At 42.1% G+C, this 27767-nt stretch overlaps 2 protein-coding genes across 8 annotated transcripts in view; both read right to left on the reverse strand.

The window, feature by feature from the left end:
* Nucleotides 1–123: 123 nt before the first annotated feature.
* Nucleotides 124–17414, reverse strand: akna (AT-hook transcription factor). Of its 6 annotated transcripts, XM_044012647.1 has the most exons (21): nt 17016–17414; nt 15301–15370; nt 12551–12762; nt 11674–11948; nt 11199–11430; nt 11040–11114; nt 10154–10355; nt 9998–10062; nt 9507–9566; nt 9313–9431; nt 8412–8883; nt 8110–8216; nt 6938–7435; nt 5889–5998; nt 5618–5756; nt 4643–4752; nt 3518–3622; nt 2286–2360; nt 2043–2159; nt 1690–1825; nt 124–1361 (listed from the first exon to the last, which is right to left on the reverse strand). In XM_044012647.1, exons 4-21 carry the CDS (start codon nt 11937–11939, stop codon nt 1118–1120), a joined length of 3132 nt encoding a protein of 1043 aa, XP_043868582.1. In that variant the 5' UTR covers nt 11940–11948; nt 12551–12762; nt 15301–15370; nt 17016–17414; the 3' UTR covers nt 124–1117. The 6 variants fall into 6 exon arrangements, with proteins under 6 accessions (XP_043868582.1, XP_043868583.1, XP_043868585.1 ...); XM_044012648.1 differs by lacking the exon at nt 15301–15370; XM_044012650.1 differs by lacking the exons at nt 15301–15370; nt 17016–17414 and having other exon boundaries at nt 2286–2357; nt 12551–13012.
* A 4622-nt stretch (nt 17415–22036) lies between these two features.
* whrna (whirlin a) overlaps nt 22037–27767 on the reverse strand; it is a 98939-nt gene continuing 93208 nt past the window's right edge. For both annotated transcript variants that reach the window (XM_044011958.1, XM_044011959.1), the window contains one exon: nt 22037–23956. In XM_044011958.1, the coding sequence (XP_043867893.1) occupies nt 23774–23956 (183 nt within the window). In that variant the 3' untranslated portion in view covers nt 22037–23773. The remainder of the gene's footprint in view (nt 23957–27767) is intronic.

A 27767-nucleotide genomic window follows, 5' to 3' on the forward strand; every position in this document is an offset into this window, starting at 1 on the left:
CCGATTTTGGACGACATACTAAACTATGATTTTCTTGTCACATTTAGGATGACATAAGTTACTATGACTTTTTTGTCCCATTTTTGGACATACTTACTTGTGACAAAAAAAGTCAACAACAAGTTGTTCAAAAATATCTGGATTGTATGGACATATAACAACGTTCATAAAGAGTCACAGTTTTATGTCATAAACAAGTAAAATACAAACAAAATCCTGAGCAAAGTTCTTTCTACAAACTGCACACAAATGTGGCACATAATTATCAAAAATATAATCACATGATCAACAAATGCCTCTAAATAAAAAAGTCTTTTTGAATTGTGTTGGTGTGAGGCACTGACGACACACAAGTGTGGTGAGCGCCCCCTGCATGGGAACACAAGTAAAACTCACCATTAATCCATCAATTGTCCTCACACCAAACCCCACAGAGAAAACCAGTGATTTTACATCACAGCACACAGGAGGAGTCGTTGATCCACTGTTGCTTCCATCAGTAAAATCAAATGTGTTATATTGTAACGTCTTCGTTTGAAAACATTTGCTCAGAATCAGCTGAGTGACATAAACTGACCACACGAGGCAGCAGACGAACAGCAGCTCCTGTGTCACCCACAAGCTAAAAATGCTGGTTTTCTCTATGGACTTTGGTGCCAGAGCGATTTGATTTTAACGATTTTGCTAAAATGTGTTTGTTTTTCGGTGGCTTCAGCTCTGAATGTGTGAGTCAATGCCTCATGCAAACACACCTAAAAAACCCTGAATTATCCCTTTAACTCATGACAACCACAATATTTGAACAGAAGTTAGAAAATCAATATGATTAACAACATTTTCAATGAAACTGATCTACAGTCCTGCATGATTTTAGCACCTTTGTTGAGATAAGAACAACACGGCAGTCGAAACGGGATTCAAACCTAGAACCCGCTTGCTGTGAGGCACTGGTGCTTACCACAGATCCGTGCACCCCTGAGAAACTAAATAAATGTAGAAACTAAGGCATTGACTCACATTAAATATCATCATCAATGTGTTTGGTCCATAAGAAGTCAGAAATTGTCCAATAAAAAAAAATTATCTTTGAAGGCTTGTTGCTTGAGGGGGCGGGGCTTCAGGAATGACTCAGCAATTTGTGATAGTGCAGTCCCTGAGCCTGAGAGTGAGCCATGTGTCTGGACGTGTGTCTCATGCGTCGAGCCGCTCTGATGGCTCTGTTCAGAGAAGAGTCCAGAGAGCTCAGCTGATCCACGGGCGGCGGCGGCGGCAAGCGGCTTACGTCGTGACCTCTGGTGACCCCTGGTGATGAACCCGGGCTGTTGCTGCTAGGAGAAACGTGGACGGGCAGTGGGTACACGCTGAAATGAGAATGAACCAAAAAAAGAGAAAAACGACGTGAAAAAAGACGTAAAATCCGTCACAACCAATTCACGTACAAGGACGATGCAAATATATACATATACAATATATATATTCATATTTTCCATGATACAAAACTTTTCAATTAAACGGAAAACGATAAAATATTATCTTTTATACTTTAATGCAACAACATTTACTTCACTTTCTTTATAAAATGGCTCGTCAACGATTCTATTGCAGACTTACTGATTTACTAATTTGCGTCATTTCATTTTTGAGATTCAGATTCATAAATGATAAATTGTTAGTGCGTATGTTACTTACAGTAAAGGTTGACCCACGATCATGCAGTGTGGCAGTGGAGGCGGAGCTACGGCGCGTCGGCTCCTTGTCGTTCCGTCGGGCGACTCCGCAGTTTGGCAGCGTGTGTGTGTGCGCGATTCAGGGCGTCTGCGAGAGTCTGTGACAAACAGAAGGTTAGCAGCGGCGTTAGCAGCGGCGTTAGCAGCGGCGTTAGCAGCGACGTTAGCAGCGGCGTTAGCAGCGACGTTAGCACGTATCTCTCACGTCAGTTACTGAAGAAACAAATGATTGAGCTTTTGTGAAACAGATCATTAACAAAGTAAACGACTGTTTTAACACGGCAAAGTTTGTGAGCAGAATCACGTCAGACAAACCTGGTTCTGTGTCTCTGTGCGGCTGAAGGCGTCCACAGCGAGGACATCGAAGACAGCTGGAGGAAGACGAAGAGGAGGAGGAGGAGGAAGGCGACGTCCTGTTTCCTCGAACTTGTCCTTAACGGAACAAAAAGATCAAATAAAAACCCAGAATAATCAACGACAAACCTGAACATAAAATAACTAGAGTCACCACCTAGTGGTCGTTTGCCTTCACTGACAAATAAAAAAAAGTTTTCTTACGTTCAGATCGTCGATGTGCTGAACATTCAACACAAAATGGTGGAGCTTGACGATTTCTGCTGTCAGTTTCATCTGCTGTGATACACAAAAAACAAACACACACACACACACAGCAAAAAAACATACAAACAAAAAAAAGGAAAAAAAAACACAAAAACAAAAAGATAGAGATCATGAAACGTTAAGTTAAAGGCTGAATTAATACAATTGTAGAGAAATTTCAAATTAAAAGTCTTTTGACTGCACAGTTTTGGAGAAAGGTCAAGTTAAAATTTCCATATTCACTTTTTTTTTTAATCTAAATAATCTCAAATTTGACATGTAATAAAAACTAAAATGTTCATAAGTTCTGACCACGAGTGGCTAGGTTGCGTTCATTGTCTATTAGCATATTACAAAATAATAATTCTTACCATATCATTTCAGAGAAATTTCAAATTAAAAGTCCAGTATTTGTGATAAAAACAAATATTTCCATAGGTTCTGACGAGGACTGACGTGGTTGTGTTCAGGACATCTATGACTACTAGCAGACTGCAAATCAGTCATTTTTACTGGATAGTTTTAGAGAAATTTCAAATTAAAGTTCGATATTTAGCATTTTATAAAAAAAAAAATCTAAAATTTGAGATGTAATACAAAGTAAAAATGTATTACAAGACCACGACTGACTAGTGTGTGTTCAGGAAATCAATGTCTACTATCAATTTCTAATTTTTTAATTAGAAAATGGTGAACTTTGAGATGTCATAAAAACAAAAATGTTCACAAGTTCTGACCAGGCCTGACGAGGTTGTGTTCAGGACATCCATGACTACTTGCATACATACATTTTTGCTGTCGAGTTTTAGAGAAATTTCAAATTAAAAGTCCCATAATGTCACCAGAACCAATATTGGATTTTCTGGAGTGCTGTAGGTACCATAGTGTCTCTGTCTCCAGGATTAGAAAAAATAAAGACATTTCCACTAGTGATTGTGTTATTGTGAGCAGCATGAAGTTTTATTGAAGACATCTGAGCAGTTAAATTCCGGCTTTTAATTCAGTTTTGACTGATTAAAAAAAGCAGATCTTGAAATTCGGCTGAGTTTATGTTTCAATTCATTGAATTTATTGTTTGAATTGAACAAATAGGGTATCAAGAATCCTTCAGTGTATTTCTGCGTGTGTGTGCAGGGCAGCAGGTATTTGTCTCCGTCTCTGGACGCTGTTAGAGTGTGAAAAGCAGTTGCCTGGTGCAGCAGGAGGAGACGAGTGGAGACCCTTGTTCATCTGAGGCTGGGACTGCGACGACGACGTGGACGGCTGCATAAAAGAAACTGCCAGCCTCGGCTTGCCTGTAAATAAAAAACAAATATGTGACCTGGGTTAGCTTTTCCTCTCTTCACTGAGGGACAGATTAAACATCGAGAACATAGTTATTAGAGTGCCTGCTCAGTATTGCAGAGCAAGCATCTTTTGTTTTGTTCTCTCCCCCACCTCTCCACTATCCCCCATTTTTCCTTTCCCCCCAACCGGTCGAGGCAGATGACCGCACACCTCTGAGCCTGGTTCTGTCAGAGATTTCTTCTTCCTCTTAAGAGGGAGTTTTTTCTCTCCACTGATGCCTAGTGTTTGCTCATTGTGTGAACTGTTGTGTTTCTCTGCTCTCCTTGATGTTGTCTATGTACAGTGCCTTGAGATAATGTATGTTATGATTTGGTGCTATACAAATAAAATTGAATTGAATTGAATTGAATTGTTATTATTCCACGTTTCTTCTCTGGCGCGCAACTCCTCCCACAGTTTTGATAAAAATTGTGCGCCATGACTTTTCTAAGTAACTTTTCGAGTAACCATGGCGATAAAAATCCACTTTGGAGTCACAGTGTCGTCGTACTTTAACGTAGAGACGTGGTTGGAACTTAAGCAACGCACAAGACTTACGACGTTTCTCACCTAAGTCAAAGTGTTGATATCTATTACGATTTTTAAACAATCGCAGTTTAAGTTTTGAACTCTTTTTTTTCTTTTTCTGACGTTTTTCAGATTTTATAATGATTGTGTGTGGCGCTTGAGGGTGATTTTAAAACTGTCATTTCTGTCACATTTCTCTGTCATCAACCGTCCTTGGAATATGACAACTTCAAAACACGTTGCTTTCTCTGTTTTTCACCAGTTTTGGTGAAACAGTTAGAAACATGTGTTTGGAAGGAGGAGGCGGGGAACAGGGAGGGGGCGGGGCTTGTGAGTCAGTCTCTCTCTCTCTCCAAGTTTTAAAAGTTGATTCCACAAAAATACAACTTTGTTAGGTTACTTTAATCAACCGCTCTGGTTTTTCAGATCCACGGTAAATGTGAGCGTTCGGATAAACTTACCTCTGTGATGCTGTGGCGTTTTCTGTCCCACTGTATGAGATTCTTTCGGCGGCGTGCGAGCAGTTCGCCTGAGTTCATTGAATTCATCGCTCGAACAGATTTCCTCGGGTCTGAAAAATGAGAGGAATTGAAGCAAACACACATCATTTAAGTGCAACTAAACTCTTAAAACCACTTTATTCAGGCGTAAAAAACACATATTTATTAACGTTATTTGTTGATTCAGGTGCAAATCTTCCCAGTTTAATGAAAAGTAATGTTATTTTTCTGCATGAACTCTCATTAAAGTTTCAGATTCAGTGTTTCTTACTAACAGCAGGTAAATTTAAAGGGGTTCGTTTTTCACAGTTCATTTGTATCGTGTATTTATTTGGCAATATTCTTCAGAATGGTTCCTTTTTAATAAAATGAACACAAAATAATAATATCAAATCTAAGTTCATGTCGATCATGTCACATACGTACATCTGATGTGATTTGTGTATTTTCCAGGGTTTAAAGTCAAATCTGATAGTTAGGTTTGTAATAAATGAAACATTAATTACAATTATTTGTGCTACAGCAGAATTAGACTGTATTTATAAGCCATATTACTTTTCCTTTTAACTGTAAAGAAATTACAAAGGCCAAATAAATCAGAATTACGAAGTTATAAAGATCATAAAGACGATAAACAGCTAGAATACTGCGTTCCTCAGGGTTGATATTTGCTTTTTAATTTAAATTTTATTTCATTATTTTACAATCTATTGTTCCTGTTCTATGCGAAGAACAAACAATACGCTGTGCCCAGCTTTATATCCTCTTATATCTTACGTATGTATAAACTATTTTTATAAGCGTGTAATCCGATCATAATAACAATAAATCAGCTTTTCATTGTGAAATCTCTGCAGGGAGCCATAAACATGACCTTGTTTACAGTTGTCACCATGGAGACTGCTGCCAGCCACACACACACACACACACACTTACTCATGATTTGCCACCTGTCTGGATGCTGTAGTTCTGAGAGAATCACCATGGCGATGCGGTGTCGGGAGGGCGGAGCTTAGGTGGGAGCTGTAGAGGGAGTTGAAGGACTTGGTGAACGAGTCACTCTGACTGTTTTCAGCTGCAGCGACGAGAGAAGAGCGCGTGTTAAATACACAGCAAAAGACACAGTTTTATCAATAAATAAATAAATAAATAAATGAATAAATAAATAAATAGGAGGTTTAACATCATCGTTCTCATCTTTACTTACACATTCGACTCTGTGGGGTTTTCGGTCTGACCACGCTGGAGGTTTTCAGCGGCGTCCAGGACGTTTGTCTGATTTCACTGAACTCGTCGCTCCAGCTTCTCTCGTCAGGCCTGAAACAATGAGAAGAGAAACTAATGAAATCCACGTCAACACATGATATTTGAATATTCCTCCTGTCGAAAGACTCGAGTTTCTCTGAGTTTTATAAAAACTGGACCAAAACAACCTTCAGTTTCAGTTGAGTTGTGCTTGAAAACACCAGGTGAATTCAGAAAGGTAAACATCAGCGTGTTATTTGCACTAATGACGTGTATAAGATGAATTTTACAAACTTTTCAACACATTTTTCTCTCAACCTGCTTAAAATAACTGAAACTGAGGGAAAAACTGAGATTCTTGCACAAAGTTGATCCCACGGTGCATTAAAATGTGACAGATACCGTCAACACGCAGTTATGTACGGATGAAAAAGATATGAGATGTATTACAACAATTATTATTATTATTGTTATCTGATTAGTGAGCTATTTTAATCCATTCACCCATAAAAATATAGAGTTTTTTAGATATAAATGTCCATTGTCTGCTGAGACACTGAGTCTCATTCTCACAACAACAGAGGACATTGTTGGGATTGAGAGGAAGAAATAAAACGTCAAAGTCGCTTCCTTCAAAAAGAATAAAAGCACCGCTTCACTGCTCTTCCCTGTGTTTCCGTCAATTATAACAACTTTTATGAGTAAAAGATGTGAAAAATACTCGACCAAGTGGGAAAAAATGGGTGAAACAGCTCTTTAAGTATTTTTTTTGACTACTTACAACAAGTTCTTAGACTTTTTAGCTTCTTAAATGTGAATTATTTCTGCTTTCTTTGCTCCATATGACAAAGAATTCACAAAAAACTTGTTGACAAAACATTTTTTTTTAACATTTTCTGACTTCATCTCATGGATTCATCTCTGAAATGGCACAGAACAGAATTGTAAATTTGATGAATAAATAATGACTGAATCGCAGCCTGGTGGACACTGGATAATGTGGAGACTCACCTCTGTGACGCCATCTGGTGGCGAGACCTGCTCCTGCTCGGCGACTCTCTCATCTCTGAACTCTGAACGTGGTGAGGATGAGCATGAGGACGAGGACGAGGACGAGAACGAGGATGAGAATGAGGTTGAGGTTGAGGTTGAGGGTGAGGGTGAGGGTGAGTGAACAGTGACGTGGAGTGAACAGAGGTTCTGTGTGACGCTGGGTTGGACCCGACGCTGCTGCTGACGCTGCTGATGACGACGGACGACTCCTGAACGTCTGACTCAGTCTTTCCTGGGCCGACCTTCAGAGACGCGTAAGGAGGAGGAAGAACGTGTGAAAACCTCCGCGCTTCTTCAGCCTCTGAGGGAACAGCGGACGAAGGCGGTGTGGACTGAGGAGGAGGAGGTGGAGTGGGCGGAGTCTCACAGGCGGACTCCTCCTGCATCTTGCCTTCCATCATCTCCATCAGGTTCTTCGTACACAGTCGTGCGTGACAGATCAGCTGCTCCAGATCCCTGAGTCGCACAAAAGTGGAAACAGCGGTTAAAATAGCCGAGCATGAGAGATGTAAGAAAATACACAATACACTAAAATGTCACAATATTTCATAGCCTGAGCATGAGACAGTTTTTTCAATTCACTGAATTTTTCAGGCTTTTACTTGAGATTTTTTTGAATAACTCGTCCATAAAACACATTATAAATCACATTATTCTAACAAATATATGCTTTACAAACTCAAAATAATATTAGGCCATTTATAGAGTATATATATTTATATTATATTTATATATTGATATGAAAACGTTCTTACACAGTAGTTTACACAGTTTACAACAGTGGATTTTTGCATTGTAATAAGGCACATGAAATTATTATTTCACCATGAATTTTTCCTTTCAAAACGGCCGACTTCCTTTTGAGTTGAGGCCATGGTTACAGTCCACTTTTTGATGCGTCTTGGTCTATAACATCTTCGCACCTCTGCCTCTGTTTTCACCTTAGGGGGGCGCTGTAGAGCCCTTGAGCAACGCACGGGTCCGGGAACTGTGCCAATATTGCATTTTTACCAGACTGGACCTCCATGCCAAGTTTCAAGAGTTTTTAGGCTCTAAAAAATTACCGCAAAGCCACGGATAGAATAATAATCTGAAGGTGTGTGTGTGTGTGTGTGTGTGTGGTGACGTACCTCTGTGATGCCATCTGGTGGAGAGGACTGTGAGCTGCAGCGGGAGTCACACGGCTGCTCTCTGAACCGACGAAGCCACTGTCCATCTCTGGAGAGATGAGTCCGTCCTGGTCAACGACACAAACAAACAATAATGAGGAAAATATCCCAGCATCACGCTGGAAATGACTGAAGTAAAACCAGTTTACACTGAGTTCCAGTTATAATTTGAAGTCGTGAACTCCTCAAAGGCTCAAATTCACAATTCAAAATGGCTTCTCTTACTATTATAGCTGGATATTCACCAAAAATCGAACACTGACCTGAGGAGGCGCTGTTCTGATGCTCCCGGGCTGGAGTTTGCTCTCCCTCCTCTCAGGAGCAGGAATCTCTGCCAGGCTGCTCAGACTGCTGCTGTTCGACTTTCTCAGCTCCGCCCAAATGTGGTGATGTTGACGATGGACGGACGGTGAGGTGGACTGAGCGGCGGTGGCAGCAGCGGCGGCGGCGGCGGCTCCGTGTGACGGTGAAAAGGACGTGCAGCTCCACTGTGGGCTGCTGCTGCTGCTGCTGACAGCAGACTCCTGACCGTCTGATTCAGCTGCTCCTGACACAGGTGAGATCTGTGGATGCCCCCGGGTTTCCTCCCCCTCTGGGTGAACGTAAGAAGGTGAGGATTGAGGAGGTGGAGAGGGCGGAGTCTCACAGGTGGGTTTGTTGTGCAGCGTCTGCTCCACCTGCTCCTTCAGCTCCTCCGCATGGAGTCGGAACTGGTGGATCTGCTCCTCCAGGTCACTGACACGTACAAAAACGGAATGAAATATCAAGTAAGACATTTTTGGTTGTGGTTGTATGAGGTAGAACCAGAGACACACTGAGACTCACTCACTGAAAATATAAATAATTAAATCCTCAATTACTAAAGTACAAGTCTGCTTAAGAAATAAGAATATGTTAAGCCACTTCTACTCGCCGATAGACAGCCTTTTCAAACAGGAAAATTACTTTTGTGTAGCTTTAAAAAACAAACGGCTGTATAACAGTAAGATACAGCAGTCAAAAGTATCCTTAAGATATTGAAGCAGGCATTGATTTCATTATGTCAACCTTTTTTTAAATCCGTGATCAAGGCCGGTTCTTAAGGCTGGTGTGTTTGAACCACACCTCAAATAACCAGAACAATCACAAACATGAATCTTTATATATCTGGCACATGACGCTCACCGTTCACAGTCAAATGGCGTCACGTCGTCCCCGCACTGCTGCTGTAGTTTGTGCTCGTCCCTCGCCAACAGGTAGCCCATTTCCAAAGAGTTGAGCTCTTCAAAGAGATGTAAGAGACCCTGAGGAGACAGCATGGAGACGTGAGTGTGGACACCAGTTCACTGTGTTGGTCACAGTTTGTGTGTCTCTCTTACCTTCATCTGTTGAAACGGTGGAGGTGTTTTGGTCTTCAGGAGATCCTCAAAGGTGAGCAGCTGAAAGGAAATCCCAGGATCATGGTTTATGTTTCTTTCATCACTTTCCTGAACACATTTGACAGGATTTTCATCCATTTTGAACTGTGACTTAAAAGATAGGTCCAGTGTGTAAGCATTAGTGTCATCTAGTGGTGAGACTGCAGATTGCAACGCCACACCTTCACATTCTTCCTCTGTTTACAAAAGTACACACGCTCAACTCACTATTTTGTCCATTTGGGCTTCTGTGGAAAACTGGCGGCACAAGATGGCTGCCTCCAAAAACCAAGGCCTTTACCTCAAAATAAAACGCTGCTCTAATACTTAATTAAAATGATTTGTTACTTTAAAGTCATTTTATTCTTACACAAACATGTTCAATTTCAGCCAATAAAACCTCCTAAACGTTACACACTGGTCCTTTCAATAATAATAAATGCAGCCGTTACCTGCTGTAAGAACTTGGCAGCCTGATTGTGGAGAGTCTGAGCGGCGTGTTGTCCCATGTTGAGGCCTGTTTTATAGAATAATAAACAATAACACACGTTCACATTCAGAGAAACTACAATACATTCACTGACACAGACGTGTGTGTGTGTTAATACCGTGATGAGCTGAAGAACTCAGAGCTGACGTATCGGAGAACAAACTCGGCTCGGCGCCGTGTCCGTTTGTCTGAGGAGAAGCTGAGCCGAGCTCCGGTCTCTGAGCCTGAGGAAAGTCCAGCGTCATGGACCTGGACGCGTGCTGACTCAGCTCTGACGGCACCGAGCAGCTCGGCTTCGGAGGCTCAGAGAACAGGTTCACCTACAGAAATGCAGTTAGACTTCTTTCATTTATCCACCTAAGGTAAAGTGTGCGCTTTATTAAGAACATGTTTTTGCTGCTTTAGCTCAACCTTAAATGGCCTCTTCCAATTAGGAACTGAAGTTTGTAAACCGCTCACTCTCCTGCACCAAACTCCAGTTTGTGTCACTTAGCTAAATCTGAACAAAGGCTTTTTTTTTACACCGAACTGACAAATTAAAATATTTGAACTCACTTAACGAGGCAGAAGTGGATCAACATTTCTTGTGTGCTGCCTTTTTAAAACTGATTTTCTCTATGGGCTTTGGTGCAGGGGAGTGAGTGGTTATTTTGATGATATTTTTGTTAATCAGTCAGTCATCATCATCTAACCGCTTTATCCTCCACCAGAGGGTCGCGGGGGGGGGTGCTGTGCCAATCTCAGCTACATCGGGCGATAGGCGGGGTACACCTTGGACAGTTCGCCAGTCCATCGCAGGGCCACACACAACTAGAGACAAACAACCATTCACTCTCACACTCACTCCTACGGTCAATTTAGAGTGTCCAATTTACCTATTCCCCACATTGCATGTTTTTGGACTGTGGGATATTTTTGCAAAAATATAAAAGAAAAACTTAAAAAAAAAACCTCATTAAATACTTTTAAATTAAAAAACAGTGTGTCATCTCTTGATCTACTACCTTAGCTCCAAAACGCAAACGATCGATGGTGTTTTCCGCTTCTGCATGTTTAATCAGCAGCTTGCTGTAGTCTTCCTGCAGCGAGAGGACAAATGGAAACAAGGTAAAGATGAACATAAAAGGGCAGGTGAACAGGTTATTGTGTCTCTCTGTAAGTACCTGCAGCCGCTCGACCAGCGTGATGATGGTCTTCTGCACCTTGGGGTTGGAGACGACGTCAGAGGTGTTCAGCAGGGCCTCTTTCACGTAGTCGGCCGGGTTCAGGTGGAGCTCGGGAGACGGGGATTCCCTCGCTGACGGGCGTCTGCACACGCTAGGTTTGCTGTCTTTGGGGACGTGGACTCTGGGCAGCACTTTGGAGAAGTCTGGCGTCTTACGAAGACACAAGTTTCTACAGGAGACACAATCAAACGTTCATTGTTGGTGCTTGTGTCTCTGTCAGGAGAGACTATATAAGGTGGCTATTTAAACACATTTTTGTACAACATAGCAGCACAAGTTATTAAAGTTGATGATTAACATAGAGATTAAAGAAGTTCTCTTGAAGTTTGCAAATGGAAACCATTGACACAAGGAGGACAGAACTTAAAACTATGATCACAAAACTCCAGAACTACAGAAGCACGTGCTTCACCTGAGCGAGTCAGACTTCATTATCGTGGCTCCAGGTGTCCTCGGCTCTTGACGTGAGGAAGCATCAGGAGACGCCCGCTTGCCGGACTTTATCACTTTTGGTTTGTCTGTGAAGACCGGCGCCGTGAAAGACTCCAGATGCAGCTCCTCCTCATCTTCAGATTCGAGAAGACTGGACTCAAGACTTCCGAGGCTCTCTGCGATGTCCATGTTTGGAAACGTTTCCGCGTCGATCCCTGGCGGATGAGGAGACTGGTGATGTGACATAGTCACAAACTAAACAAACAAACATAAGCCCATGAGTGACGTGAAGACCTGCTGTAGAACACAGGCAACATGAAAGGAAAGTGTTTCCTTTCATGTCAGGCACTTTCCTCAAATTGAAACAGGAAGTGCCCTGTAACTTTTTTGTACGTTGACAGATCTGCTCAGAACTTCGTACAGGAGACCGGGTTCCAGCTCTGATACGGTAGCTCCACCCTCCCTCAGTTGCCGCAGCAACCCAGATCAATGGCAGCCGGCGGGCCCAGTCAATGCTACCTGCAGTTTTAATCTACAGTAGTTTATAGATAGATTCTCTCTTGATAAATTCAAGGAATGTCAGTCTGTTCATCGCTTAAATGTCCGTCCAATGTTTCACTCGACAGGTTTCAAAAGTGGCAGGTGACTTACTAAGGTCATACTAGTGTGCAGTGCCCACTTTGGTGGTGTTTGGATGAGAAATGCAACAGATTTATAGTTTTTGCAACCTTCCAACCAACCGTCAGAAGATAGAAACTAAGAAAGGGCGATACGATAACACACTGGACGACAGATACAGGTCACTGCTAATAGTGAGGCAGCTACATAAAGAGTCAAAGATCTCCCACCTGACTTACTTCTTCACATGGCTCGTCTGCGGCTGCGACAGGAGCAAACTCCTCCTCATCCGGCTTCACCTGCGCCCGTTATCTTCATCCTCATGAATCTGAACGCAGCGTGGAACTTGTCACATGTTGATTTTGTGCAGACTGCAGGTCAGTGCTGAGGTTCAGACGAGGATGAGGACCCATCTGTCAGTCCTGAGGACGAGGAGATGCCTCTGCTGTTCCTGACACATCACAGCAGTGCTGGGTATTAACTACTATTGACTGCAGTTAACAAGACATAAATAAATGAGCTGGAGGACATTTTTGTTCAAAAGATAAGAAATTGGCATAACCTTGATTAACTAGAAGCTTACAGTTGTGTATCAAAGTAGTGTTGCTTATTCTGTCCGTGGCCATTTGTTTGGTTAATGTCGTTTGTTGTCTCTGCACCAAAGTCCATAGAGAAAATCATTGATTTTACGTCACAGAACAAAGGAGTTTTTGATCCACTGCTGCCTCCATCGCTGTGTTCAAATGTCTTATTGTGTTTCTTCTGGGTTTTTTAATCCTTATTTTGGATTTAAAAATAACAATATTTTCAGCTCTTCTCAGATCCTTTTTGAAGGCTGTTAAATATATATTGATTTATCAAACTTTTACCTGAGAAATCTAGTCTGCAGTCGTTTTTGTTATTGTTTTAAAGCCTTAGTCCCAGACTCTGCCAGTCTTCATTGTAACAGAAGACAGACTGAAGTTCACTGCAGTGCTTGGAGCTGCAATGGTTGCTGTGGCAACACCACAATACAAACCCCGGGCCAGTAAAATGACCAAAGTACAACAAAGGTCTCCACAGCTGCACGGCCGACGCTGGAAGGAATTTAAACTGGCTTTCGGCAGCTTTGTCACAGAGGGAAAAATGATCACCTTAAAAAGTTTTAATCTCAACGTATTTCCCTGATATGTTCTGCAGCAGACGCTTGTTGCTAATTAAGGTTTATTCAGACAGAAAGTGCTTTTACTAGCATGTACTGTAGTTCAAGGTACAGACAACTGGCAAACTCAGTGAAAACCACCAACAATCACCTATCTCATCAAATCTACTTCGTCGTGACTCTAGAACATCTTAAAAACACGTTTGTTGTTGTTTTTTAATATGATCCAACAGGAGCCTGGTGTTACCATCGTTTAACGATGAAAGGCGACTCATACAGGAAAACAATTATGTAAGTAAATCAAATTTTACAAATTGATACTAATGAGAATAAAGCAGAATGTATCACATCACAATCTCGTCTTGAGATTACTTTCACATTGACATCCGCATTGTCATTACCTCAATAACTCACTAACATCAGTCATACAGTCATGTACATGCAATGACATAAACCTAAGAGGAGTTTAAGAGGACTCTATTAAGTGTAGTCTTAAAAGTGATTACATTTGCAATAGCAGGGAAAACCGAGGCTGGGAGTGCGTTCCACAGCCTGCTTGTTCTTGGTACATACAGTATGAAGATAAATGAAGCGGAGTGTTGGATCTTGGGACGTTGACGAGGCGTGGGTGACCACTTGATCGGGTTACTCGAAATCCAGTTGCTTGTGTTTGCAGGATTTTTGTGAGTTCCTCAGAGGGTTGCAGGAAGATGTGCCGGTAGAAGGTACTAAGACTGGCCACTTTCCTCCTGTGGTCTAAGGGGAAGATGCCGGCCCTTTGTGGGTCCCATACTTGGAGTTGCCGTAGAGCTTTCCTCTGAAGTCTGTCTAGTAGGTTTAGAGCTGTTGTGCCAGCTCCGCTCCATATTGGGGAAGCGTATTCCATGAGGGTACAGATATACGCCTTATACTGTAATCCAAGCCTTAATAGGGAAAAGGTCTCTGGTGCGTCCAAGGATATATAACCTCCTAGCTGTCTTCTTGGCAAGACTTTTGATGAAAGGAGTCCAGGTCAGAGTATTGGTGACGGTGACACAGAGAAGAGTAATACTCTGTGTTGGCTTTAGCTCTTCGTTCATTAAGTTGAGAGGAGGATGGAACTCTTCTCGTTTCCTGCTTATAATCATCTCCTCAGTTTTACCTGCGTTGAATGTTATACACCAGTTAGAGGCCCACTTGTTTATTTTGTCCGATCACATTGTAGACTCGCAGCACATGTGTCTCTCAGGCCAGGATTTTTTATAATGACATGTAGAGTTGAATCATCTACAAATAGGTGGAGGTCATTCTTCAAGTGTGATGCAAGTTCATCAATAAAGATCAGAAAAAGTAAGGGCCCCAAGAACTCCTGCGTGCCGTGATGTAAAAATCGCAGATTTTCTCTATGGAGTTTGGTGTGGGAGAGTGAATGAAACAAACTTCCTGTTTCCTGTTGCAAAAGGCTGTCAGAAAGGCCGAGATTAAGTCATGAACATTATTCTTATGATATTGTAGACTTAAACTGACAAAGATTTTATGAGGTAAGAACTTTTGTTAACTGGATAAAAAATATTTTACATACTGTATATAACTTGAGCACTCAGAGTCTCATTAGGAAAAGTAGGTACTGTGCATCTTGACCAAGATTAACTCAAGGAGGATTATTAGTCTGGTACCTCTTAGTGTCTCTAATTTAACACACACACACACACACACACACACACACACACACACACACACACACACACACACACCTGTCTCACACACTTGTTGGACATTTACAGTAACTCATTTTCACTGTGCATCATCAGAAAGCAACAATCTCACGAAACTAAACCTATATTTAGTATAATCTAAGAAGACGCTCACCTGCTGCTCCTCCCCCCTGTTTATTCCAATGGGTTTATCTCATTTGCCAGATGGAAGGAATTAAGCAGCTCTGAAAGATTTAAATGGGGGGGGGCTTCACCGAGTGTAAACAGACAATGATTATTCATATAAATCCAGAACATGGAACAGGTGCAGCTCCACATGCAGCCAGCAGGGGGCTTTAATCACCTGTGAGCTTCTCATAATTATCCTGACCAAGATAATCACAATATACGATATTATTGTGAAATGAAATTTCTAATGCTACACTTTGATGTAGTTCTGTATAGATTCTGTGCTCTGGTTTTATTTCAGCTCATATCTGTAAAATGTCACCAATTGACAAAGAACACCAACTAGCCACTTTATTAGGTACACAAGATGTACAGAATTCCATCTGCCTTTAATCTCTGCTCTCCATGGAATTTATTTTCATAATTTTTGCAATTTATTTTCACCACAGTTACTCAGAAACGCTTAGTTATGCCACAGCTCTCCAATCCATTGATTTGTTGGGTTTTCTCAAAGATTTACAGCAAAATGCTGGTGAAAGTGGAACCAGAACTAAACATTTTTAGTGTCTCACTCTCCACCCATTCCAATGGGGAAATGTTTGCAATATTTATACAATTTTCTTCACAAAACTTATTCAAAATGCTTAGTTATGCAATGGTTTCCACGTTTCCTGATTGAATTGAGCATTTCTGATGTCTGATTTTTTTGTTTTCTCAAACCTGCAGAACGAGATTTACAGCAAAGAGGACGAAGAGATGGACATTTTAAAAGAACATCACTCCCTATCGATTTCAATGGGAAATGTGTGCAATAATTTGCAGTTTTCTTTGCCGCAGTCACTCAAAACTCTTATGAGAAAAACGTTAGCGCCCCTCTCCTGATGATTCCTGCGCTTTCTCTTAAAACTGATGAGTTTTGCAGCAAACGTGTAGATATTGTGAGCACCTGCTGATTGGACTGATCTTTGATCTCCATTTAATCCAATGGGAATTTATTTGCAATGCACATTTCTTCACTACATGTATTCGAAATGCTCAGAAAAGCCAAAGCCAGCTATGATTAGCTTATTAGAATAAGCAAAGTTCTTATGGAATAGGAATAACAAGGAATTTTGAATGTGTGCCTGCAGATTGGATTGCTGTCCATTTAATTCAATGGGAATCTCTGTGCTAACTATGATTTTTTTAGGGTTTTCTTAAATAAGTTTTGCAGCAAAGTTCTCATGGAAGAGGAAGAATAAGTAGAAATGTTGAACGTGCGCCTGCTGATTGGGCTTATCTTTGCTCTCCATTTATGCCTATGGGAATCTTTTGCTAAATGTTCTTAGCCATGGTCACCTTAAACACTTAAAGTATCATATTTACCAAATTGTTGGGGTTTTCTCAAAAGCTACAGGACGAATTTAGCAGTGAATGCCCAGCAGAGGAAGAGGAAACGTGAAATATTATCAGTATCACTCACATTTTCAAAGAATACTGGGATTTTCACACTTGTTTTCGAGTAACATTGAAGATTACGGGAGAAAAAAAGGAGTTAGTTGCTCAACAGCATCCAGCAGCTCACCAGGTCCAACCAGTCAGTCTGGTGAGCTGAGGATCTTCTTATTCTCTCCGTTTAAATGATTTTAAACACTAAAACACTGACATGTAAACACCACAGTCGTGGACAGAGGGAGTAAAAAAGTTTTATATAGCACTTACCTCTCTCTCTGAGGACACACGGTGGCAGATTTACACACTCTAGCAGCAGCAGCAGCAGGGGTCGCTCCTCTGTTGCCGTGAAAACCGCTAAACTAAAGTGAACAGATGCTGGAGCCTCTGTCACCATGGTACACACTCACCACAACAAACCACCGCCGAGCCGAGGAGGGTTCAGTCCCCAGCCCTCCGTGCTCTCACCCCCCGCGGGGTTTCTACGTTCATGGCGTCACGGGCAGGAGGCGGTTCCTCGGAGCTAGCTTAAAGTTAGCGCGACACTTTACAGCGCGCTTTATCCTCGAAACGAACACAAACAAATCACGTCAAACACATAGTTTGAGCTTCGTTGTGTTAGTTTGAATGAGTTCTACGAGTTTATTTGTTCACACAAGCGTCTGTTTGTGATATTTCATGAGACTATTTCATGAGTTTTAGCCCCGTGTTTAGCCTCTCAGGCATGGCTCAGAACACCGCGAACACATTAGTACATTTGTCCAAACAGCATCTTGTACCCTCGCGAAAACAGTTTATTACCTTAATTTAAACATTTAACGTGATTTGTGGAGGTTGTTGCGAGCGGTGTCGCCTGTCAGACTCTGATCAGGGTCATTTGTGTTCGTGTTTTTCGCCCGTTGAAACCAAAGAGTGAGCTGCGAGTGGGCGGTGCCCAGCCTGGATCGCTGTTGAGGAAATTGAAGGTGCGGTTGAGATAAAAAGCCACTAGAGGGCGCCATTTTATAACCTTTCAACACAGTGCATTTGGGGGGAGGGGGATTTTCAAAATAAAATAAACGATTGGTAAAGCCTAAATGTTTAAAAATCTTAAAATTCTGTTAGGCCCAAATACCTTTTTTTTAAAAAAACTATCCCTCACACATGCCCAAAAATAAAATTAGAAATTAATAAAAAAAAAATGTTTTGATTCTGAACATGTACATACATTTGAAAAAAACAGTTTTCCCTCTTCATACATGTTCATTGCTAAGTCTTTTTTTCTCATTAAAAATAGTAGATGTCATGTTAACATATGTTGACCCTTGTCTAGCTCAACAGCAGGAGAGTTCCCCTCCTATCAGCTTTGCTGTTGCAGCTCCACTGGAAACACCCCTGACTGAAAAATAATAGCAAATATTCATTCCATCCCATGAATCATCCTGTTTTGAAAGTAGTGTTTAAGACAATAAACTCCTCAGGAAAAATGTTAACTGATGCTATAACCCAAGTGAGAAGTTCATTTTCAGGTTTCAGACACTTCCACTGTGGCTGTGTGAAGAGAAAGTTCAAAATAAAAGCAGACAACCATCTTATTTTTTGTGCAGTTATCTTTATTGAAAAATTAAATACACTTTCTGTATAAACCGCATTGAATAACATTCACTGAAATGAGGAGAAGAAGGCGGTGGGTAAAAAGATGGATGGAATGACAGACGGCAGCTCAACCAACAAACAAAGAAAAAGGTGTTGATGAGGTGTAAATAAACTTGAACTAAATGAGGCAGGAAACACTCAGTGGAACAAATAAACTGTTACCAGCACGGGGGTCAACAGGTGGCGTTGGCTGGCTGGCGTTGACCTCTGCAGGAGAGCGAGTGATTGGTGGTCAGAGTCTGAGCTGTCGCGTCTCGTGCTGGAGTCGAGGCCGAACACCTCTCTGTGTTTTGGCGTCTGATTAATGAGAGTGTCAGCGGCTTCCATCGCTTCCCTCCATCATTCCCTTTCCTCCTGGGGGCAGAACTTTGATGTCGGGTCAACGAAGGGGCGGGGCCAAGCCGAGACTGAGGCATCACAAAGAGAAGTCTCTGTCTGTCGTTTTAAAGGTGCACTATGTAACAGTCTACCGCACGAGATGTCGGGGAAAAACAATTTAAACATAAACAATCGTCAGTAACATTCAAACCACTGTCAAGTTAGTTCGTAAATGACTCTCTGTGTTTTCAAGGTGTTATCCACAATCTTTCTGTTTCTTCGAAAACACTTCATCGTTTCAAGAAATGTCTTCATGTCCCCCAAAAATGACTCTAAAAGACCTGGAGAGATGGGACTATAGACATAGTCATAGTTTCCCCAAAGTGGCGTGTTGGTTGTATACGTGAAAACGCTAAGGCTTTTTCCCCTGTTTCCAAAAATAGAATTTTAGCACTTCCAAAATGTCGGATCTGTGTGGATTAAAAAAAAAAAGATACCAAAACCATACAATACTTTTTGTGGATTCTCCTAAACTCGCTCGTAAGAGTGTTTATATCCTGTGTCACCCGGCAACATTAGCGTGCTAGTAAAATGTAAATCCTACACACTGGAGAATTTCCATCTGTAACTCTGCTATTTGGCTTCATCACATAGTTAGACAGACTTTTTATAAGCTAAAAACTTAACATTGTAAACCACTCACTCTCCCGCACCAAAGCCCATAGAGAAAATGAGCGTTTTTAGCTCAAGGGGGGACACAGGTGGTGCTGGTCGACTGCTGCCTCGTGTGGTCAGTTTGTGTCATTCGGGTAAATCCTAAAGAAGGATTTCGAACACTGAAGTCACAAAATAACGGTGGCAGAAGTGGATTGACAGCTCCCGTAAGCTGTGAGCTAAAATCACTGATTTTCTCTATGGACTTTGGTGTGGGAGAGTGAGTGGTTTAGAAAGCGTCATGAAAACATCAGTTTTCTGTTGAAAATTGAAAAAAAGAAAAAGAAACATGAAGCAGAAAACACAGAACAGAAACACTGGAACAACCCTGAACATCGCTTTCAAAATCATTCTGATTCAGTTTGAGCACATTCTGACACATACGTGACAGAGAGTAACATTTTCCCTTTCCTTCCCTCTTCCCTTGTCTCCTCTCCTCTTGTCTCCTCTCTCTCTCTCTGCAGGCAGCCTTCATTAGTGACATTCATTTCAAACGCTCGAGCAGAAGCCTGCGTGGCTTTGATTCTTTCAGGATTAGCTTGTTTATCAGAGGACAATTCCACTGAGAGGACACACACTCCTGCTCTCATCTCTGTCAACCACCTCTACCTCACACACACACACACACACACACACACACACACTCTGTGTTTATGCATCATGAATTTTGACTGTGTTGTTGCAGTGAGCTCATTATTTTCCAGATTCCCGTTTGTAATGTGCTGAATATGCAAATTCTGACTCATTATTTTAATGAATTTAGTCAAAAGACTTGGACCTTTTTGACTGCATGGCTGCACCAACTGCTCTGTTCATCAAGGTCAACTTTGCCCATGGAAATGTTACTTTATATACACACACAATACTGTATGTTATTGTTAAAGCTGGTGCAGGCGACATTTATTTGTCATTATTGACCAAATAATCTGTTTTACAATGTGAATGAAGGGAACGAGACTTCTGTCCCTGTGTGTTAGCTTTTCTGCAGCGTCGTGAACAGCAGTTAGCGGTTGTTCATCAGTAAGTTTGTGTTCACTTCAACCTCTGACTGATCCATTGTTTTTCCTCCAGTTTCTCTTCTTTTCCCTTTAGTCAGTGAATGTTTATGAATGATTCATGGAGCCTTTGCTCCAGCTGAATCTTCATGAGATGTTGAGATTCTTTCTTTGTCCGTCTGGACAGACGAGGCTCCTTTTTATAGACAGACTGTAAAGTGTTTTAGTTGAAAGGGCACACAGCGGTTTTGTTTTGTTTTTACCAACTTCACATTACACTTAAACGATCAAAGGTGGGACCCTGTGAATAAATGTAGATTTATCTATCATTTGATCCCCCCCTCCCAACTAGCGGGAAATCCTTCTGGCCAAATCTTAGCTAACTTCCTAAGGAAAAAAAGCCAGCAATTCCATCAATTCTCTCAATTCTGATGTCACAAACATGCTAATTAGCGTTCAACGTGTTCTGACCACAGCTAGCAACTTTTCACACCGCCCTTTCTTTCTGGCCAAACTTTAGCTACTTTCTGAGGAAGAAAGTTGGTAATTCTACTGAAAAAAATATAGACAAATGGAAGAATGAAGCACAGTCTAATCTAATTATCGTTTGATGAGCAACTTTTCAGGCTGGCTTTAGCTACTTACTATTGAGTGTACAGCGGCTAGCAACACAGCGCGTGAAACAGCTTGCTTAAAAAGAAGCCTCAGGGGCTAATGCTAAATCTCATTTATAAACACAGTCATCCAGAGGGAAGGTGGTAACATGACATCATGAATGCTAACTGCTGTCTGTGGTATCTGGTTTGCTAACAGCAGCAGTAAATATCTGCTTGTCCTCACGTCCCTGCTGGCAGCCATGTTAATAGTGAGCGTCCACATGATGCGCTACGTTTACATCGGAAGTCAGAACTGGGAGTTCAGCGGAGAAGACGGAAAAAAATATGATCTCAGTCTAGCCAGCGCTCTACATCAAAGGTCTCAAACTCGCGGTGGAATATCGTGATATCATTTTAAGATAATATTGCCCACCCTTATTGAACAGTTGCTTTACGTAGGGACGCACGACATTGGACTGTTTTTTTCGGACATTCCATATTAAAGCCAATATCATCCGATACTGATATCGGGGGAAGCTACAACGCAGTCAGCACTTCAGAAAACCTGAACTATCCGTGTAAACACACACACTTCAGATGAATCACTTCATCCTTAGTGTGAGTCTCTGGATTGACACGTGGAGGTGTGCTTTTGTGTCGTAGGTCGTCTCCGCGCTCACTTTCCGCCTGAGGGAAATCAGATCATTTCCACAACAACAATCACATTTGTTTCTTTCAATCATTCCCTCATTCTCTGTCTCACTCTCTCCCTCTCTTCCTTTTTACTAATGTCCTAAATGCTTTTCTATAAACAAATCAAATGTGCACACACACACACACACACACGTGTTGCATGTGTGAGGGAGTCGCTGTAAAATCTTGGGCAGTGTCGTCCTCTAAATGTCTCATTATTCTCTTTTTAGGCATAATTGCTGCACTGAGTCTGGCATCAGGAACGCTCCCCAGGGTGAATATGATTAAAAGAACGAAATTAAAAAATACAAATCATCCATTGTTATTCAACGGGAGCAGCAGGAGAGAACCAAAACGGACTCAACTGAGGTTTTTTTTTCTTCTTTTTTTCTAACCCCTGTGAGAGTTAACGCCACATAAACTGGACACATGTGAAAATATACACACTAACCCGGCCAAAGGAAACAAACATATCACGTTAGTATTTAGATGAGTTGGTTGGTCAGGTTGAGGTTCAGCTGACAACATTAATCTACTGGAGGTTTTCTGGCATATTCCAAGATGCCGATGCCAGGATTCAGTGGTTTTTAGGAGCATGACTCACATCATTTTCACACATTATGGCCACTGAAAGAGCTTGTTTTCGCCAATAAACAGCTTTGATTGTGTTTGGTGAAACACTACTGTCAAAAACAAACACTTTAGAGGACATAAAGTGAAGTGGTGCTAACCTGGGCGAACATAGCCCAGTTTGATGTGATGTTGCCGTCCGGCGAGGATGTTAGCCGCTTTAGCCAACGCCAGAATCTCCAAAAAAAAAAGAAAAAGAAAAGAGGAACCAATGTGTTTAGAAGCAACGTCGCATAGCTTTTGTAAACATTCAACATGGCGGAGATGATGGTGACTCTAGTTGTCGTACTTGAGTCACACAATAGTAACTTCAGACTCGACCTCAAAGGGCTCCGGACTTGACTTGGACTCAAGGACAGTATTTAATTATACCAGTAGGGGTCAGTAACTGTCTCCAGCCTCCAAGACTAACTAACAGGATTTTTGCACCCGTATCCATCCTCATGGAAATTTACGTGTGAAAGTCGTTCGGTGAAAAGGCGTGGACATTTGGAAGTGGGAGGGCTCACGAAAAATGAAAAAAAGAAATTTGACGTACATGAATGAAAGTTGGTACATGTGTTAATCGTGTCAGGACGGTCCAAATAGTCAATGAGGACTTTGTCGTAAGTCCTACAGGAAGGCCGCCATCGTGGGCTGAACAACAATTTTTGGCGATTTTGCACCAATGGTATTTGAATGAACTTATTACTAAAACCATGTGTCCAGTCTTTAAAAGTGATCTCAATTGTGTGTCATACCCAGGAGAGAAAACAGGTGAATATGTGTCAGAAAAAAAAGGGGGCGTAACTAATGATGTAGAAAAAACACATATTTTCCCAGAAGTGCCTGATTTATCATCGTCCTTGAAATATATAAATATTTATAACCGCTATTTGTTGATGCAACAGAGGATACAGGTTTTATAATTCATATAGGAGTATCTTTATGTGTACATTATATATATATATTTGCATCTGTATCTACATTTGTTCATTTTTGTACATATACAAACCCAGGCATGAATCAGTCTCAGGTGTCTCAGGTGTGCAGTCGTCTCCCAGTTAAAGCCATAAATCAATAAATAAATTAAAAAAAGATCGGAGCTCGGGACGAAGGACTGCTACAGGAAGGTCCAGTGGTTTTCGCTGCAAGTTGAAATCCACGAGTTTTTAACACCGAGGACAAAGAAAGACGCACAGAAGGTCTTTATTTCCCGTCGTAGTGCATGAGGTCTCACAGTGGGGAGGTAACGCGTTGAGGAGAATCCTGAACAAAGTTCACAGTGGAGATAAAAACCTGTCAAATGTAGTGGAACCGTGTGTCCAGATTCAGGAAGATTAAGTGTAAAGAGAAAGAGTCTCAGTGAAGAGGAGGAGGCGGCGTTTTTTTTCCAGTTTTAAAAAGAGTTGTGCCGTTTAAATCCACACTTGTCCTCCGTGTCCCGCTCTCGTCGTCCTCCGCTCAGCTATAGTGCCACGTTGAACTCGGTCACCAGGAAGTCCACATGGTCCCTCTCTTTGGTCTTGAAGGCCTCAGCGATGATACGCGCCGCCTCCCTGTGCTCGCGGCCCCTCAGGGAAACCCCGTTCACCTCCAGGATCACCTGACCCACCTTCAGCTGGCCGCAGTTATGAGCCGAGCCGCCTCTCTGAGGGAGAGAGACAACGAGAATCAATCATACAAATAAAAGCTGCACCACAATAAAGACCATTTTCTGTGTTTTGATGTATTTCTGTGGCAGTGTTACAGCACCACATGGAGGCCTGGCATGTGTACTACAGCATTCAGCAGTCTTTTTTTGTGTTGTTGTTGTTGTTGTTGTGTGTGAAGCATAGACGATGTCACTCTAGTCATCGTACTTGAGTCACACAAACAGTAACTTCAGACTCAACCTGCAACTCAACTTGACCTGGACTCGAGGACAGTTTTTAATTATACCAGTAGGTGTCAGTAACTGTCGCCAGCCTCCAAGACTAACTGTCACAAGCCTCAGAGGCTAACTGTTGCTCACCTATGGGGCTAAATTTCACTAGCCAATAGGGCTAACTGTCACAATCATCTGAGTTTAACTGTAGCTAGCCTCCAAGGCTACCTCTCCCAAGCCTTCAAGTTCAACTGTCGCTACCCTGTGAAGCCAACAGTCAACAGTTCTAGGCTAGCTGCTGCCAGCCTCCAGAGTTAATTAGCTAACTGGGCTGTGTACATATTAGCTGTGTAGCCTATTTCCTAATTCTTTCTTGTTGTTAAACAACAACAAGGACAGTTTCAATCCTCACATGTGGACAAAGACAGTTGGTGAAAGTACAGAACATGCTTAGAATTCATTAGATCAAAACAGAGAAAGATCATTTTCAACCAAAGACTTGAGACTTGACTTGGACTCGTGAACATCTCTGGTATGAAGACATTCAACAAAACAAAACGTTATAAAAAACAAAAAAGAGAGAGATGTTATTAGAAAAGTTCTGTTTCCATAGAGCAAAGGAGATAAATACAGAACTCCTCCATCTGCTCTGGACCTGACGAGCTGCACTGAGGCTTTCAGAGGCTATTTTCCAGTTTGACTCTCCGCCCGTATGTTTGAGAATTTCTCAATTACGCCCAAATAAATGAAGTTGTCTCGTTGCCCGAGCTCGAATTTAAACATCAAATATGACTTCATTAGCATAGAGAGATAGAGACGTCCTGTCACAGAGGCCCACATTTACATAAATTCACACACACACACAGTGCAGAGCTGTGAGCCTCAGAGCAGTTAATCTGCTGACCTGCTCCGCTCCGTAGTCACACTCACACCCTCGCACACTTTTCAGACACGCTTTTAGGAACGCGTCGTCTGTTGACACCACAAATTTATTCAGACACACGCGATGACTCACTCCGTACGTCTCCGCTGCACGGCGGTGACATTTGGAGATGCAGCGATGAACGAGCAGACCGCGGCGCCAACGAGACCCAGATGGATCTGTAAATCTTTGGAACAACATCACTTTCAGGGTCAGTGGCCCCCGGGCTGAGGGTGGCTCGTAAACATCTGAGACAAGGAGCAGGAATCGCAAGGTTACTCATAATATGGTACCCCAAATATGACCTGCGATAAAAGTGCGGGGTTTGGAGTAGGGATAGACTGATAAAAGTCAAAACCTAGTACTGAAGATTCATACAGTGAATCAAAGGGTGCATTTCCATCCTGGAACAGTACAGTATGGTCTGGAACGGTAAAGCCCTGGTTCAGGCTTGTGTTTCGATTGAGAACAGTACGTTTCTTGGTAGGAGACGGTGTGAGAGCTGAGCCTGATAGACGCCAGGCTACGTATCTCGCTGACGTTGTCCTGGTGTACAAACGGCAACATAGAACGTGACTCAACGGGCAACAAAGGAGGACTTCCAGCAGCTTCTGGCTGTTTGTCTCAACAAGACGTCAAACTTTGTATGAGAATAGACAGCGTGTGTTGAAGAAACACCGGTTGCCAAAGGGAGTGCCGCTTCTCTGTCGCCCAATCAGCTGACTGTTGTGGGTCTAGTCCCACGTTACTCTGGTACCCCAAGGAAAGGCTCCCAAAGATGTTACTTTCTTGGTACTATTCCTAATGGAAACGCACACAAAAAGTATCGAACCAAACCAAACTGTTATATCGACATTTGTCGCCAGTATCTCGATTATTGTATCTCATGAGTCAGAACAACTCATGTAATGACATTTTGTTCCACGACTCACCGACACAGTTGAGCTCACTTAACAAAGTGTGTCCTCTGCTCTGTGAGTTCTTGATGTCTCGGTCGTTAAAAGTGACCTCATCAGCTCACGTCAAAGTGAAGAAGTCGTGACAGACGCCAGCATTTTAATCACAGCAGACGTTGTTCTCATCCTCGATGTTTTGGACGTCTCGGCGGCGAACAACTCTCACTTAATGAAGCAGTTTTATGGCGCGAGGCGGAACCAACCGATGCGTGAACGCCTTTTATGACAGCTGATGCAGTCTGACAGAAAGTGACGGGAGGAACATGTATGTCATGTCACCGCCACATCCAGGCAAGGACTGTGAAAAAAACATGACAGTGTGAAGGTGAAGCAACAGAGCGCGGCTCAGTGTCCACGACACGTTCTCCAAAACACGACAGTCTGGAACTAACTGCTCAATAAAGACAACATTTAAAAGCTAAAGAGCTTGATGTTTTTCAGTGGCTGGCAGAGAGCAACGGCTCATTTCAGACTGTCAGATTAAAGAAATGATGTCCTGACAGGAGAAAACCGAAATCTGCCCAAAATCTTGTTGGGGTGACGCTGCGTTCACACCAAACATGTCAACAAGTGCTTTCTAAGATGATGAAAGTGAAAGAAAAATGAATTGCAGGAATAATGCAGCATGAAGGATGTGAACATTTGCATCTACACAAATTCAAATATAGAAAGTTGAGAAAACCAGTCAGAGATTAGTTTGGACATTGGTTGAGAAGGTCCAAACTTACGACTTTCGTAAAGTAAGCAGTGCGATAACAATTGAGATTGTTGCTAAAGTGATGGAGACGTAGTTGTTTAAACTCGCTACAACCAGCAACCAGCTGAGCGGCCTGAGTTGTGTTGTGTCCATTTTGAGATAAAGTCTGTCCAACACTAGAGGACTCGATTTTAAAAACATAGGGAAACCACAGACACAACGATCTTTGTATGCGATTTTCAACGTTTTAATCCTGAAATTGAGCACGGACTATAGATGATCCAGTTGGTTTAATCAGACGTTAAGTCAGGGAGGAGATTTAGGGACTCACATCTCGGACTCCACTTTGCTCGTATGAGTTACAGTTCTAGACAAAAGTACGCAATACTTGCGATTTCGGAATCGGGAAGACTCTGATGTGTGTTAATCCCTCACACTACAGGATAATTTGGCCAGATAATCTGTTCAAATCAGCCCCAAAACTGGAAGACACCCACGATTGTCGGAAGGGCCAGATCAGGACTGAAATCTGGCCCAATTATCCTCTAGTGTGGGGCGGGGCAAACAAACATGATTGGATTAGCCAGAACCTGTGTGGAAACATCATCATAACAGGAAAATATCTTAAACTTCGGTGAGTACCAAAGCCTGCAAACATCACTATTCGTAAGTGTTTGTACGGAACATTGACGTAAACTCTCTGGCCTCAAAGTGACATTTGCACCATTTTGGTGCCACTTTAACAAACATAATGTACACAAGCAAACACAGAGCTGGTGTAGCTACAGTCCAGCTCTCTGTCTCCCTCTGAGTCCGTCAATGGAACTGCAGCCTCACAGCAGTACAGTCTACCCTTTTTTTATTTTTTCAGTTTTTCTTCCCTACTTCATTTCCTTTATCTTTAGGATGAATTTAAGTAAAGTGTCAGAGATTTCTGTGTTTTTCTTGTAAAGACAAAGACGTTTCAGCTAGCTAACCAACCAAAGACAGTAGAGTCAGAACAGGTGTGTGAACAATAAA

Source organism: Solea senegalensis, linkage group LG21 (assembly GCF_019176455.1).
Source record: "Solea senegalensis isolate Sse05_10M linkage group LG21, IFAPA_SoseM_1, whole genome shotgun sequence".
Classification (NCBI taxonomy): domain Eukaryota; kingdom Metazoa; phylum Chordata; class Actinopteri; order Pleuronectiformes; family Soleidae; genus Solea; species Solea senegalensis.